This window comes from Vicugna pacos, chromosome 2 (assembly GCF_048564905.1).
Source record: "Vicugna pacos chromosome 2, VicPac4, whole genome shotgun sequence".
In the NCBI taxonomy this organism is placed as follows: Eukaryota; Metazoa; Chordata; class Mammalia; order Artiodactyla; family Camelidae; genus Vicugna; species Vicugna pacos.
The window spans coordinates 93409127-93424812 of record NC_132988.1 but is presented as its reverse complement, the minus strand read 5'-3'; the positions used below and the strand labels follow the sequence as shown (position 1 = coordinate 93424812).

General features: G+C 34.0%; 1 protein-coding gene across 3 annotated transcripts in view; it reads right to left on the bottom strand.

The window, feature by feature from the left end:
* RFC1 (replication factor C subunit 1) overlaps positions 1–15686 on the bottom strand; it is a 63801-nt gene that overhangs the window by 22289 nt on the left and 25826 nt on the right. For all 3 annotated transcript variants that reach the window (XR_012062158.1, XM_006209753.3, XM_006209754.3), the window contains exons 5-9: positions 7946–8178; positions 7019–7096; positions 3727–3804; positions 2486–2573; positions 1344–1624 (exon numbers count right to left, since the gene is read on the bottom strand). Coding sequence is in view for 2 of the 3 variants with exons in the window: in XM_006209753.3 (XP_006209815.1) it covers positions 1344–1624; positions 2486–2573; positions 3727–3804; positions 7019–7096; positions 7946–8178 (758 nt within the window). In the remaining variant the exon portion in view is untranslated. The remainder of the gene's footprint in view (positions 1–1343; positions 1625–2485; positions 2574–3726; positions 3805–7018; positions 7097–7945; positions 8179–15686) is intronic.

Genomic DNA, 15686 nt, shown 5'->3' with positions numbered 1-15686 from the left:
AACAAACTTCAGAGAAAAATCTAATGGATGCCAAAATGGGAAAACTGTTCATTTATAACATTAACTCCATGAAAAAAAAAGAATTATAAACAAATTATAAAGTAACTTTGAAGCACACCCATTTATGAAGTCAAAATTATTTCACTGAGATAGACTGAATTTATAAAATACTTCATATTCCCAAAACTACTTAAGTAAAAGTTCTCTGAATCATTTCTATGCCAACTTTGATAAGTAACACTATCATTTAAAGATTTCTTCTCCTTTAATAAGACAAGCCTCAGTAAATTAAACATGTTTAGTGCACCTGAAGGAAAACATACATCCACCAGCTAAGTATCTAGTGAAGAAAAATCTGAGACCAAAAAGTTAATTGTTCCCTTAAGCATATTTATGACCACTGACCAAAAACAAAAGCATCTAGAAATCATCACTATTTAACAGTTCTGCACTAAAAAATAATGGTGATAAGCAGTTAAAATAGATAATATTCTGCTTTTAAGCCTAAGAGGCTTGAAGGAATAGTGGCTTCTCATTATGAATCTAGTAAGGTGGTTCCAAACTGGAAATTCTACAAAACCGTTCAACTCTCAAATATATATGAAAACAAAGAAAATTTTTGAAAACTCTTCTGTATTACTTCACTGTTTTTCCCTTCGAAAATGATTTCAGTATCTCAATACTGTTAAACAGGAGAAAAAGGATTACATTCAGGAAAAATCCAAATAATAATTATTTTAATAATAATAGCAAAAACTTATACAGCATTTACTATATATCAGGCACTGTTCCAAATGGTTTTATATTAACTCACTAGGCACTATTATTACCCCTATTTTACAAATAAGGAAACCAAAGCAGAGAAAAGGGAAATTATCAGACAAAGGTCACACATTAGTGTCATAGGGCTATGATCCGAAACTGGCTCTGGAGTCCGTGCTCAGAGCCACCATGTGATACTGTTTTTTTTTGGCCTCAGAGGACCTAAGTTCAGAATGGCTCTGCCACGTACTAGGTGGATGATCTTGGAAAAGTTACTTAAACCATTTCAGCCTGTTTCCTCATCTTCAAAAGCTGTCAATAAAAGTAAGTATCTCACAGGGTTGCTGTGAAAATTACATAACATAGCACATGTATTAGCACAATATCTGATACTCGTTAACACTCAATAAATATTGGCTAATTTAGCTATATTAATAATCTATAGACTACAACAGTATCTTTAAATAAGATAATATCTTAGAAGTACTATAATGACTTATAAGGTTAGAAATGAAACTTGAAAACAATCAAACCCAGATCAAAACATAGCCCCAAAATGATACACTTTGAGAAATTTCTACCTCTTGTTTAGCTGGAGAACTTTTGATTTTCTTAGGAGTTCTGGTCTCTTTCAGTTCAATGGCATTTTCTTTTCTTTTTGAGCCCATAGGCTCTGTTTTTTTATAAGAACACTCTTCTCTTTTTTTCAAAGCTGCCAGCTTGGAACTGGCTTTTGGAGAAGAAGTTTCTCCTGTTTTATGAGCTGATGACCTGGAATGTTGAGATTCTTTTGAACTTTCACATTTAGTTCGCTTCTTAGGACTGCAATTCTTTCTTTCATCTGAAAATTGTTCTGCTTTTACTGGGAAGAAAGAAAAGATTATGAATTTTGTTTTTAGAAAATGATACTCATTTCTAGATTATTAAAATATCAAAATTATTTTTTCATTTTTCAACTGAATAATCTTCATAGCACACAGTATATAGTGATTTTCATTAATATTTTAGTTCTTCAGTTTATTCAGAACATTTATTTTTAAAAATTAAATATTTCTATGTTACTTCTTTGTATAACCGGATCAAATTAAGGGATCTGTATGTCTTTTTAAATATAAATTGCTCATTAATTGAAATGATATGGTAAACTACATCTGAGAACATGGACTTAATTCCACAGATAAACTTCAATGATCTGAAATTCACACAGAGAAAACTTACTAACTAGAATATGTCACATAAAAATTCTATCTGTAATGTCATCTGAAATTATCCTGGGATTTCAAAACTTAAATTATATGAACAGATTTACTTATAAGATTAAGCTCACCTACATTAGCAGCTGGATAGATACCAGAACTAGATATCTAAAAAATAAAATCTACAGACAACAAACAAAAGAGTTTCAGATGACCAGTACAACTCTGAATCAACTCTAGGAACCTGAAGCATCTAGTTTTGTCTTCATATGTTGAAGTCCACACAGTTGCACTATACTTGGAAAGGAACACATTTCTCACAACAATCATAGAGCAGACAGGCACTCAGCACCAGCTAATATCCAAACAGCTTCCAAAGTATCTAAGTAGAACATCTCTAGTACTCCTATGAAATAATATCTACCTAAGAATATTAGGCAATTATGAACAGAATGTTTAAACAAGGTTACATGAATTTTCTTCTATAAAGATAAATGTTTCAGCTTGCTTTTTTCTGCTAGTATTACCTTTATGAGGATATTTAGGTTTGACTGCTTTACATAAATTGGCCTGTACAGATGAAAACATCTCTCTCTCTTCTGGGTCCTTTAGAGCCTAAGAAAACAGAAAAGGTGTCAAATGCAATAAGTAACATGAAAACTATTACCACAAAATATGTTTTTAAAATTGACCAAAGATTAAGGGTCACCTTCCAAAGTACCAGAACAATCTAATAAATTTTCATTCATTCATACACGAAATTTCTGGGACAAAATGAGGCATACTGTATTACTTTTAATTTTACAGATGAAGAAACAGATGAAAGAGTATTAAAGATACATCTATAAAAAATTATCCCTGTTGTTCCCCACTTCTGTGGGAAAACAGAAGACTTGTTCCTGCTGTCTTCATCTCCACTCTCAAATTGTTAGTATTACACAGTTAAAAACTAAAATCTAAACCCAAAAGACTAAATTAAAGAGAATCCAAAGCACAAAAGTAAAATAAAGAGTACTTTCTCAAAAGAGAAAAAGAAAGTCCATTCTCTCCACTGGTCCTTCAAAACTCCATTTTACAAAGAGGTCACAAATTGGGGTGCGTGACACAGTATTTTTTTAAATAATTAAAATTTGAATGCCTGTAGATGAAGTAAGTCTTTTCCAATGACAAAATCCCCACCATTCCCTATTGTCTTACACTTGCCTGCCGTAAAATCTTTTAAAATAGTCAGATGTTGATACTGAAAATATTAACAGAAGGTGATTCAACAGAAATAAGGCTAATTTTCTAGAGATCAAGTGCTTAAAAAAATCTTGATGCTTTCAGAGATTCCCAACAATAGTCATTATTACTTGAGACTGTCCTAATACAGACCTAAAAGTTAGCTAATAAGAAATAGCAAAATTGTGCTTCAAAAAAAAGATAGTAATTAACATTAAAGTTGCTACACTTCAGGTTCTATAGGAATCTTTATAAGTGCTAGTCTCTGAACAAGTACATAAGAATCCCTTTGTGACAGAGGAAGTAAAAGCTGTAGTTTGTTGTTTTGTGAAGAAGGATTCTGGTTGGCTTTGGCTCTATCAACCTTCCTTTAGAAGAATAAGTTTCTCAATGAGCTTCCCCAAAAACATTTTTTTTAAATTAGAATAATTTAGCTATTCTCTAGAAGAGTTACTCATGGTTCTATCTCCAGAGCCTAGAATACACAGGTCTGAAAGGGAACACTGTTTTGTACTGTACAAAGTGCGAATGTTTGGTAAAACATCACCTTTTTGGACTTGGGTTCTTCATCCAACATGGCTAATGTTCTGGCAAACTCTTCATCTTCATGCAGTTGTCTCTCCAGCTGTAAGAAGTGTTAACACAGTGAGTTGCTCTTTTTTTCTTTTTGTAAATGAAAGTTTTAAAATGTTTGGTTCATGATAATTAAAAGAAACTGGAAAAATATTTTCCAGAAAGTATCTATGATATTTTTCCACTTAACAGCTAAGCATCGCAGGTTTGTTTCACTAAGCCAAATTAGATTTCAGAACATATATTTCTAGTTTTACAGGCATGATAGATAAACTGAGCATAAGGTTCTCAGTCTTTAGCTTTTTCTTAATGGTCCCAGGGCAACACTTACAGATCTCTCATTTTCATTTATTTTAATTTCTAAGAAGAGCTCAGAAAAGAATCATTATCCTAATTAGAAAAACAAAAGAGGCAGGGAGCCAGAGGGGTCACACAAAAAAAACAGTGAATCTAAGAAATCAAGAAAATCACATACTTTCTTTGCACACAGTACAGTAAGATATATACAAATGCAACTATCACTAATACCATTAAACTTCTATTTTCAATTACTAATTCAAATGTATACGTGCTGACTTATTTTTAATTCAAGTATAGTTGACTTAATATTATATTAGTTTCAGCTGTACAAGATAGCAGTAATTTATCTGTTCTGACTTTTGAAATTTAAGTCATTATCAGTTTCCCTAACATACTAATGCAACATACAAACATTCCAGTTACCTCATTGTTACTTCCAAATATATTTACTTTCAGTAAAATGGAGCTCTGCCAGAAGAGAACGTCAGAAGAGAACATGTGGAAGTAAAATGTATTTCTCATAAACTAATTTTATGCCCTCTGATAAAAAGGCCTAATACAACGTTGAACAAAAGCTTCCTTATATTATTCAAACAAAGGAAAGGACCCCAAAATCCACCCAATCCAAAAGAAAAGGCTTTGAAATTGGCATAAGCCTTGTAAGAACTCAGTTACCAAGCCTCCTCTTGTTTATAAAATGAACTCAAGCTACACAGAATTATAAGCAAGCCAGACGCACATCAATATACCCTCTGTTGCCTAATGTTTCTTTACCATAACTGAATCGCACATTTAATTTCTAAAAACAATATGAAAATCTTCATCATACAAAGGTTCTTCAAACTCTAAACTTCCAGTGGTCCTACAAGGATTTCTGGTTGAACTCTATACTGTTTTTCTAAAAATTTCACACTACGTAGAATACTTCTAGTAAAGAGGATTCTAGATGTTTTAGAATATAGAAGAAATTTAAATACTTCCAATAGAAATTCATTATTGTTAATTATGGCATCATGTGATCAAAAGTCTTATATTGTAATATAATGTTTGATAGTATTCAACATACTGATTTACATGTTAGATTCTGAAAACATATGTACTAAATGAATAAACAAAAAGGTGTAGGGGGAGAGGAAAATAGAAACTCTTAGAGGGATAATTAAGAAAGATATTATCAGTCAGTCATTAACACCCTCAGGGTCCTTCATCAGACCTATTACCCAAACAAGATTTTGAAAGAATGTGATAGAAGTGGGAAAACAGGATTGTGCTACAAAATACCACACCTGTTTTGGGAGGGACAGGGTAAGCCTCCAGTATTTGGGATAGATAAGGAGAAGTCAGGTCCCTAAAAATGACTTCACAATTTTACCTAGGCCATTTGTGCTACCTTGAGTCGTTTGAGTAACTGTCTGTAGTTTATATAATTCAGTGTAACTGAATAAGACAGAAAAAGATTTTGAAGACACAAACTATAAACTACCAAATTAATAAAACGTGAACAGTTACATAGATATATTCCAAAAGACTGGAATTCGGTTCTCTCACAACAATTCTTGTCAAGAGCCTCTTCCATGCCAAGCACTAAAATGAGCCCTGATGTCACAATAGCTGACACACAAACAGCCCCGGCAGGTGGAGTTAAAGCCTACATACAGGAAGACATTTACATAGCAACTTTAGAAGACATTTAAATAAATGTTAATAGTAGCTACATGGGGTTCAACAAAGTAAACAGAGGGGTTTCCAACATAGTGTAGGAAATATGAGAATGTTAAGACTTAAGCTAATAAATAGGAAAGGGGTTCAAATAGCAGGTATCAACATCTGGAGCCTCTAACAGAGATGAACACTCCTCCCTGAACTACCTTTTTCACTTGGCTTCCATAAAATACCAAGCTTTCCTGACTGTCCTACTTCACTAGCCCCTCTCTTAAATCTGCTTTGCTGATCATCCTCCTCTTCCTGACCTCTCACTGTTAACAGTGCCCCAGAGCTCAATCCTGAGCTGCTTCTCTCCGCAGCATCGCATCCAGTGACACTGGTTTTAATACCATTCAAATGGTAATGATCCTAAATATACTTCTTCAGCTTAGACCTCTCCCCAGAGCTCCAGATTCCTCTATCCAACTACCCACCCTTCACTTCCATTTGTAAACCCATCAGATATCTCAAACTTATGTCCCGAACAGAATTCTTGATTTCCCTGCACCAGTGTTTCAGTACTAATAAATGATATCACCATTCCCCAGTTGCTCAAGGCAAAAAACACCAAGTCACCACGGGACACTTGCACTTCCCTTTCTCTCTGTTTTGAGGAAATCTTCCAAGTGGCCAGCTCACCATTATCGCTTAATTTTGTGCCCCAATGTCACTTCCTCAGAGGGGCTTTTCTGACCCCTTTATTTAAAACAGAACATCCGTAACCCCACTGATCACCTCAAAATTATCTCTTTACTTTTCTTCATAGCACTTATAATGACCTGACATTACTTTTTTTAAATGCAGTATCCTTAACACCTAGAAGAGTGCCATGCACTCAGTAAGCGTTCAGTAAATACCTACTGAACGAATGTAACAGGTTTACTACAGAAAGCACTCTGAACTGAAGACAGATTTAGGGATCACCTGCATATACATAGTACTTAAAGCCGCAGGAGTGAATGAGATTGCCCACAGTGAAAAAGAAAAGAGCAAATGAAATCATTTTAACTATATTAAAGGAAGCTTCCATTCAAAGAAACATAATAATAAATCTTTAAATATTTATCCTCTGCTTTCATAATTTATCTGTCATATAAATTTAGATTTTCACATAGTATTAGATTTTAACTTATTTTACACATTAAATCTTACAATGAGGCTCAATCCAAAATTAGACTAGAACAATCTTAACTGTCTGCCTGGGTAGACTAGACAGCAAGTCATGACAACAAGTTAATGATAGCTAAACAAAATGCCAATACCTCTGCATCTTCGTCAAGTTGCAATTGCCTGGCAATAGCTTCATCTTTTAATCTGGAATCATCTGCATTTTGTGGAGGCTATATTTCAAAGAAAATCAAGCAATATCAACATAAACCTTAAGTTAAAAATAAGGTGTTTTTTCTTAACCATAATTTGAATAAATACACCAATGAGGGATAAGTATATTAGTCATGAAACAGTCTCAACACACACCAGCCAAAAAATTATGTCCATGGCTACTCCCTGACCATATCCAATTTCCTAATGAGTAAATATACTACGGACAGATGGTTCTCATTTAATTCTACTGAAATGTTCAAAAGAAGTACCAAAAAAAAAAAACCTATAGAGTAATATCTTGGCTTAGAAGTAGTCCAGAACATTGGCAAACCAATATATGAGAATGATTACATTGTCTTATGGAGGCACAATGAAATCATCACACCCCATCTGGCAGGCTTGAATGTAGGTAACTACTTTCACTAATTTATCTGCATGTCTGTTTCCTAAACCTCCAGAAAAAGATGAATCCAGTATCAGCCAAAGTAGAGAAGGTAAAAGTGCAGGTAGACTCTATTCATACATTATGAATTTATGACCTCGTTTGGGAAAAAATTTATTGTTCAGTTTTATCTGACTGAGATAAATAGCAAAACAGGTTTGCATTCTGAGTATTTAAATCCTAACACAATTTATTCTTAAGATTTAAATGATCTTTTTTCATTTTCAAATATGAACAACTTAAATGTGTGATACTCTAACTTCCTCATCCTCCAAAGTAACAGCAATACATTTTACCCATAATCATAGGAAAATTATTTTCATCAATAAAATGCTGATCTACTTACATCCAAGTTTCACCTCTTATTAACAACAGTGAACAGGTACAAATCCTGAACACTCTCGGTCACATGTAGACCACTCACCTCTTTTCTTCTGCTTGCCACCATCTTCTTATCGGATCTTTGGACACTTCCAGTTCCAAAATAATCAAGCACTGATGTAGGAGTAAGTTTTATCGGTGATAAAGGCTTATTCTTAGTCTTAGTGTATTCTTCATTCTTTTTCATGTTTGATGCTCCAAGGTAACTATTTGTAGATCCTCCATTCTCTTTTGATTTGGAGGCTGCCTTCTTACACACAAAGTCATCTTCTTCATCTTAAGGGGAATATAACCAAATATTGTTTGATAAAACATTAATTCTAATTATAAAAACAACCACTTCCATCAACTTTATGAAAAATAAACAAGAGCTATGGGATTCTTTTTTCTTCCTCTTGGATAAATTCAACAGTTATCCTCACAATTACCAATGCCAGGTCCGTAATACACCATTCCCCGCCCAGAGTACACAACCCTATTTATTTACTCACTTATTCAACAAATATTTACTGAGTATCCACTGTGTCTTAGGCACTGAGAATACAGCAGTGGAAAAAAACAAAGCAAAAACAAAAATCCCTGCCTTCACAGAGCGTGGAGTCTAGAAGAGAAAGCAGATATAGAAATATACTGTCAAGCTGTAAGTGCTCTGAAGAAAAAGTAAAACAGGATGAAGAATGAGAGTGATGAAGGGTGCTCTTTTAGATAGGATAGTCAGGAAAAGCCTCTTTGATAAGCCACATCTGAACACAGCCCTGAAATGGAATGACCTGAGGCAAGAATGTTCAGACAAGGAAAACCCTAAGGGCAAAAGCCTTAAACTGAGTGTGTTTGGAGGTCCCTATGACTGCAGCACAATGAAGGGGGTCCATCATAACAGCTAAGGTGAGAGAGGTAGAGGACTGTGGGACTTACATAGAAAAAAAAATAGATTTTATTTTAGAATGAGAATCCATTGGAAAATTTTCAGCAGATCAGTGAGTAATCCAACTTAAGTCATATCCCTTAGAGAACACACTGTTGAGGGATAAAAGCAAATGCAGGGAGACCATTTGGAAAGCTACTTGACATAGTTCCAGAGGAAATGTTGAAGACTTTGGACTAGGGTGGTGTTTGCAGAGGTAGAAAGAAGCTGTCAAAGTCTAGCTATATATTGAAGGTGGACTGTCTATCAATATCTCACTATTCATTTGACTTTGTTTTGTTACATTTTATTTTCTAAAAAGTTTCCACTAAACATCTGTTTTTAGAAGTCTTTCTAAGCAGTCATGACAATGTTTAGATAATTAGAGACCAAAAAAATGCACCTCAAAATGGCCTTAGTAAACTTTTTTTGGTTGGTTCAGTGATTCACAAGATAAAAAGCTTTTTACTTTGTCCTAATAAAGAGAAATCCAATAGAAAGAAAAATCTAAAAGGCAATTGTGAAGAGTAGGCCACTGTAGGGGAGGGAGAATTCACTTTATAAATTCGGTGCAAGACCATATACAATGGGTCTTACTTCTGCTCAGGTACTCATTCAACCAAGAGCATTTGCTAAGGGTCTTATGTGAAAGCATTATGCTATTCCTAAGTGGCTGCCATCTCAAACATAAAAAGTACCTAAGATATGTAAAAATCAAAAAGGATTTAGTCTTACTCTCTAATTCTATTCATATTAAAATGAAACTGTGAACTTTACAAAGCATAACTAACTCTTACAGGTTCCTGAGTACTGAATGCAAAAAGTAATGCAGTATTTAAAATTAAGAGAATAGTAGACATCTCTGAGGATGCCCACAGAGTTCATTACAAGTCCACCTTCTCTAAGAACTTATACCCTACCCTGCCCTCCAAGGGCCTCCAATAACCATAGATGTGTTTATTAGATGGCTCCATATTCCTTGCCATCATAAACTGGACAAAGAGTGGGCACTTGAACAAGGTGGGCCCAATCTTACCCCTGAACTAATGTGTACAAAGATTTATTCTTGCACTCAGTGAGATACAACAATGGCCTTCTAATAAATTCCATTTTGCTTACAACAAATGCAATCAAAGATTTTAATTAAAGCATACCTGTTTTTCTTATCTTCAACTATAGTCAATCTACCTTTAAGCTTAAACTAAAAATTCATTCATCAACCTTTCTAAGCATATTCAAAGCTTGATACACTTACCTGATTTCAGTTTAACCATGTGTTGACAGGAGTCAACAGACTAAGTTCAGTCATTCATATTTCTGCTCTCCCTATCTGACAACCAGTTCTTCTCTGCCTCTGCCATCTGATTCAGATGGTTCTGCAAAAGCTAGGTGACATTATCACCATTCCACTTAGGAACAATAGCCAAGCAAACACCCATAATAGTCCTAGTAACCACTGAGAATGGAATCTGAAACTCCTTTCCTGCTCTCTAAGATCACAACATAATGAATTATTATGTAATAGAAACCCCATTTATTAATAATTAATGGTTTGTCTATTTTAAACCTCTAGACTCAGTTAAGCTGTAGCATAACCAAGTCAGTAGCACTCAACACCAAACTACTCTACCTTAGCAGTCAAAACTACACAAAATGCCCTTAAGGGAAGATCCAAAACAAAAACATTGCTGATATACTGGCTTTAATTAAAAACAAAGTAAGAAAACCACAAAACTGAGACCTCCTAAGTACCGACATCCAACACATCTCCTTAGGCAGTAAGTGCAAAATTAAAAGCATATCTAGTGTACATAAGATAAGACTTCTAATCTTATCTGAGAGCTTATTAAATTTTATAATTATTACTTGGCTTGCTTTAAGTTCAACAACTGTACTTCTGGGCAAGAGGGATTCCATTAACAGAGAAAGAACAAAATTAAGTTGTCTCTGTGAAATGGTAGTCCTCTAGTAGTTTTCTCCCCATTAAAAAAAATGCCAAAAGCAGTACATCTAGCCATGCATTCAAAGAATATGACAGAAAGTCCCAGAACTGAATGGACTGAGGTGACCACTGTTTTCCTGTTATTCTTTCTTCATTACATAAGAACTTCCTTATTATGTAAAATATTGTATCTGTCCTTAAGAAATTAATTCAGACAAGATCAATCACTGCTACTTGGTACAGCCTCAGAAAGGGAAACAATGGTATTTCAGGTATTTACAATCCCTAGCTTAACCCTTTCTCCAGCAATCTTGTAAACATTTACAGGTAATAGGCTAACATGAAATTTAGTGAGATCAAGGATTTCTAAATATGAAAATGAATATATGTATGTACATGCATGACTGGGACATTATGCTGTACACCAGAAACTGACACATTATAAGTGACTGTACTTCAATAAAAAAATAAAAAATAGAAGAATTTCTAAGACTATCAGATTAAAAGGATTGTTGGCAAGGGTGTAGGAAAATGGGACCTTCACAACAGTATTTTTAAATATTAAATTTTTAAAAATCTTTATGGGGGCAATCTTGCAATGTGTATCAAAACCTCACATACTGCATATCCATTAACTGAACCCAGCTATTCCATTTCTAAGAAATTAGTCTAAAAACAAAACAAAATAAAGCAAATGAACACATACACAAAGACATATGTATAAAAATGTTTCTGTAGCATTTGTTCATTCAAAAGTATAAAGAACAGACTGCAAAAGGGCAGAAAAAAGATAAAGGAAGTATTAAGGGACTAACACAATTTAGGCAAAAAAGAAAGCCTCAACTACGACAGTGGCACCAAAGATAGAGATAAGTGAACATTGTTTATAAAGTCGGAAAACAAATAACCTAAATATCTATCAATATGTTCAACCATGTAATGGAATTCTATGCAGCATCAGAAAATTATAATGTATATACATATTTACTGAAGATATTCGTATGTTTATTAAGTGACAAAAGCAAAAGACAGAATGCTTAATAATGTATATATATCTACCTATCTATATATTTATAGTTCTGCTTTTTAAATCCAGAATTTCAAAGATCTGAAAAGAATAAAATGTTAGCAACCTTTATCTCCAGATAGGTGATTACGTATTTTTCACTTCCTTCATCATACTTTTTGTCTGCATTTTGTACTTCTATTTTTAACCTACATCTAATATTTTAAAACAAATTGACTATCTCCTAGAAACTCCCTGTTCCCTTGGCTTTGAGACAGAAAAGGCTTGGCTTTAGCTTCTCCCTCCTATTTTTCTTTGCTTACTTCTGTCATTGTTTATCAGCATCTCTGTTAATTCTGTCATTAGCTTCAGGGACTTCATGGTATTTTTTATTTATTTACTATTAATAATAGTTACCATAATTGAGCATTAAACTACCTGCCAGGTACTCTACCACATTATGTACAGTGCATTATCTTCAGTCAGCTAGTTCCATCTCTTATTCAATACATGGATCCCATTTTCCAAAGTGCTGAAAAACATACAGACTGGGCTTAAATACTTCCAAAATTGAGCAATGTAATTCAATGTGATCTCCTCTTTGCTTGGTGAATAGCACTACTGTACTCTTTAGAAGAGTTCTTCCTTACATTAAGCCGAAATACTTTCCTGTAAATTTCACCTATTTTCCTTAATCCATCCTTTTTCACATTCAGCATTTGAAGACTGCCCTCATTCCTTCCTTAGGTCCTCTTCTCTATAAATGGTAAGACAGTTTCAAACCACTCACCATCTGGGTCACTGGGAATATTAGATTTTTAAAAATCAAAGTGCCCAATATTGCACCTCACCATGTTATAATAGACATTCAATAAATATAAAAGATACTCAAAAAATAATACATTTTCTAGTGAAAACAACATGAACCAAAAGTCCAGAAAACTAAAATTCTAACCTCACTTCAACTTACTATTACTATTTTAATTAATTATCTGGGATTCACTGTCTTCCTCTGCAAAACATTGGGCCAAACTCTTTTAAGATTTTCCCTTCTATAATTCTGAGAATCTGTGGATAGTTACATAGAGTTTTTTAATTAGTATATTCAACACTGGTGAGAATGTGATGAGTTCGTATCAATATAAACACTAACTATGGAAGTGTAAACTAGTATGACTCTTCTAGAAAGAAATATCGCAAAACATGTCTAGAACCTTAAAAAAGCTCATAACCTCTAGCATAGCAATTCTTGGAAATAATCATAGATGTTGACAAATATTTATATACAAATGTTTTATCACACTATTAAGAACGTGAAAAATGTAAGCAACAAAAATAATTAAAACCAGAAAGGCTATATAAATTGTGGTCTAGTCACATGATGGATTCACGCAAAAGTTAAAAATTAAGCCCAAATTTCAAAGCTCAAAAAAAATTATAAAAACTGCAAAATTTAGCAGAAAAAAAACAAAAATACATCACTTTCTTCTTGTAGGTCAGCTTTAACATTATAGGTATAAAATGTCACGCCTAAAAGGGAGCCTCTTTTCACAGCCTTCTCTATTGGAGATCTCTTTACAATAGTGGAGGGTAGCAGAGCTACTCTCTAAATTTTTGGCTTAGAATACATGGGTTTAAACTTAACAATGTCTTCAAGCTATAGAGCCAAAAACTATACTATACCTAAACACAGATATAATTGTATAAACATTTTCATAGATACTGAGTAAAAATGTAATATGAAGTATTCTATATGAAATATCAAATATGTTTTCATTGTACTAAGCAAAAATCGTACAAGGTCCCTGTTTCTCTACTAGCCACAAAATAAATAGCTCTCCAAGCTCCTTGGAAAGCAGGAGCAATTCTAGTGAAATACAGTCATGCAAAAAGGAAAAAAAAATCAACTTGCTTGATTTGACACTTATTTAGTGCCCTGTGATTTGTGCACTTCTCCAAACTTCCTATAGTTATGAGAAAAACACCAAAAAAGTAAATTCATGATCTTGGGCATAAAGATATTTCTTATCAATATAGAGGATTTCATCAAGGTGAATATAGGAAAATAGATAGATATTCTATAAAGTCACAGGCATATCTGAAGGCATTCTGTCATCTTGGCTTGATTACATTAGAAAATCTGAAGAAAGCAGCAGTTCTGCTGTCTCCACATTATGACTTCTGAGCAAGCTGTCTTAAGACCCCTTCAGCTAGCCCTTGATATTTTGAAGGCTATATTCCAATATATTTTGAAGAAAGAAGGCAAAGAAGGCCAAGGATTAGAACAATGCAACTAGCTCCCTGACAAAGATAGTCATTTACCAGGTGTTGCTGTGACCATCCTCACATAAAATAAGTACCTTACGATCCTACACAGTGTGTAGAGGTGAAACATTCCAAATAAAGTTACGGTTGTTTTCCTTTTTTAACATTTGTTCTTGTTTTCTAATGAGCCTAAATTTGTTCTGCCTTGTCAGAAGCCAAAGGCAAAACTGTGTTCTCTTCTCCCTAGAAACTTATAATAAAATAATGACAAATAGATCTAACTCAAATTTCTGTGACCTAGTTGAAAATCATGGGCAATTGAACACTCAGAATTTCCCCCCAGGATACCTGACTCCTTCTAAAAACATCATTTATTTTTATTTATATACAACATAACCTCAAATGTGGTAACAATCACCAAGAAAACTAGCATTATCCAATGCAGAGCAGAGGAGTTGCCTGGAAGAGAAGATTGCTTTGCCACTTTGAGTTAGATACATTCATTTATTTAGAAGGAAAACAAATGAAAGAGTAAGAAAATAATGGGCAGGTTTCTAAAACAATCTAATTCTGAAGTTCCCACTGCAGAGAGTTTGGGATTCTGATTTTTTTTTCCCTTCAGTCCGAAATACACAGAAACCAACAGACACCATGTCAGAGAAATCTGGTTATAGAGATTAAAAATAATTTATTTTGCAACAAGTCAAAAACCAAAAAGAGAATCTGAGTGTGTAGAGCCTTTTTCTACTAAGTTCCTTTCCGAAACTTCCTTGAGTCAAAAATTCATACTGTCATTTTGGTTGTGGACATAGAGAAAGGTTCATGCATATTCAGTCTTAATTAAGCGGATGGAAGAGAAACTACACATACCATTGCTGCACCAGTTATGAGGTGTGAGAACCGGACATTTTATGGTGAATCACAAAATGATTTATGTGGTGAATAGGATATACTGCAGTATAATGAAATAAAACTGAGACTGCTCATCTTTAATCAAGAAATTGGAGATATCATGATTCTTTACTAACAAATCCTCTTAGAATCAAATGGAATTGATTATATGTTAAGAATAAAGCTATTAATAATTCATGAGGTCTAGTGAGGTAGGTAAGTAACATTAAGACAAAAAGTACTAGTTTGTGCTGTGATGTTATCTACCACGTAAGTGCTAAGTCCCCACCAGAGCAGGAATACCGTCCATGGAAAGTCACAGCTGGTTTTAATTACTGGGAAAGCAATGAAGAAAATGGAACATTTCACTACTTACGCTCCTCCTTCCTCCACTGCTTCTCCCAGAAAAAGAAAAAGGTTTGGGCTTAGCAGGGGGAAGGCTGGACAACTGGCCACAGGTACTCTATCCAGAGCTTCTTAAAACTCTAAGGCATGAAACAGGCAATAGGAGGAAACCTGACTGGTGAAAAAGGTTACAAGAGTGGTTCAGCAATGCAATTCCCCACTTCCGTTCCCATTCTACTTCCCTGCACAGGGGAGGATATAACAATGCTGATTTCAGTATTAAGTCCAAGTATAAATCACCTATATATTATTTTATCAGTACTTAAATTAATGACATTTTCATAATGTAATCCTACTTCCTTAGCATTCTGGAATACAATCCTGTGTCTCTCATGGTTTTACAAGTGCCCGACAACAAAATACGTGTTAAC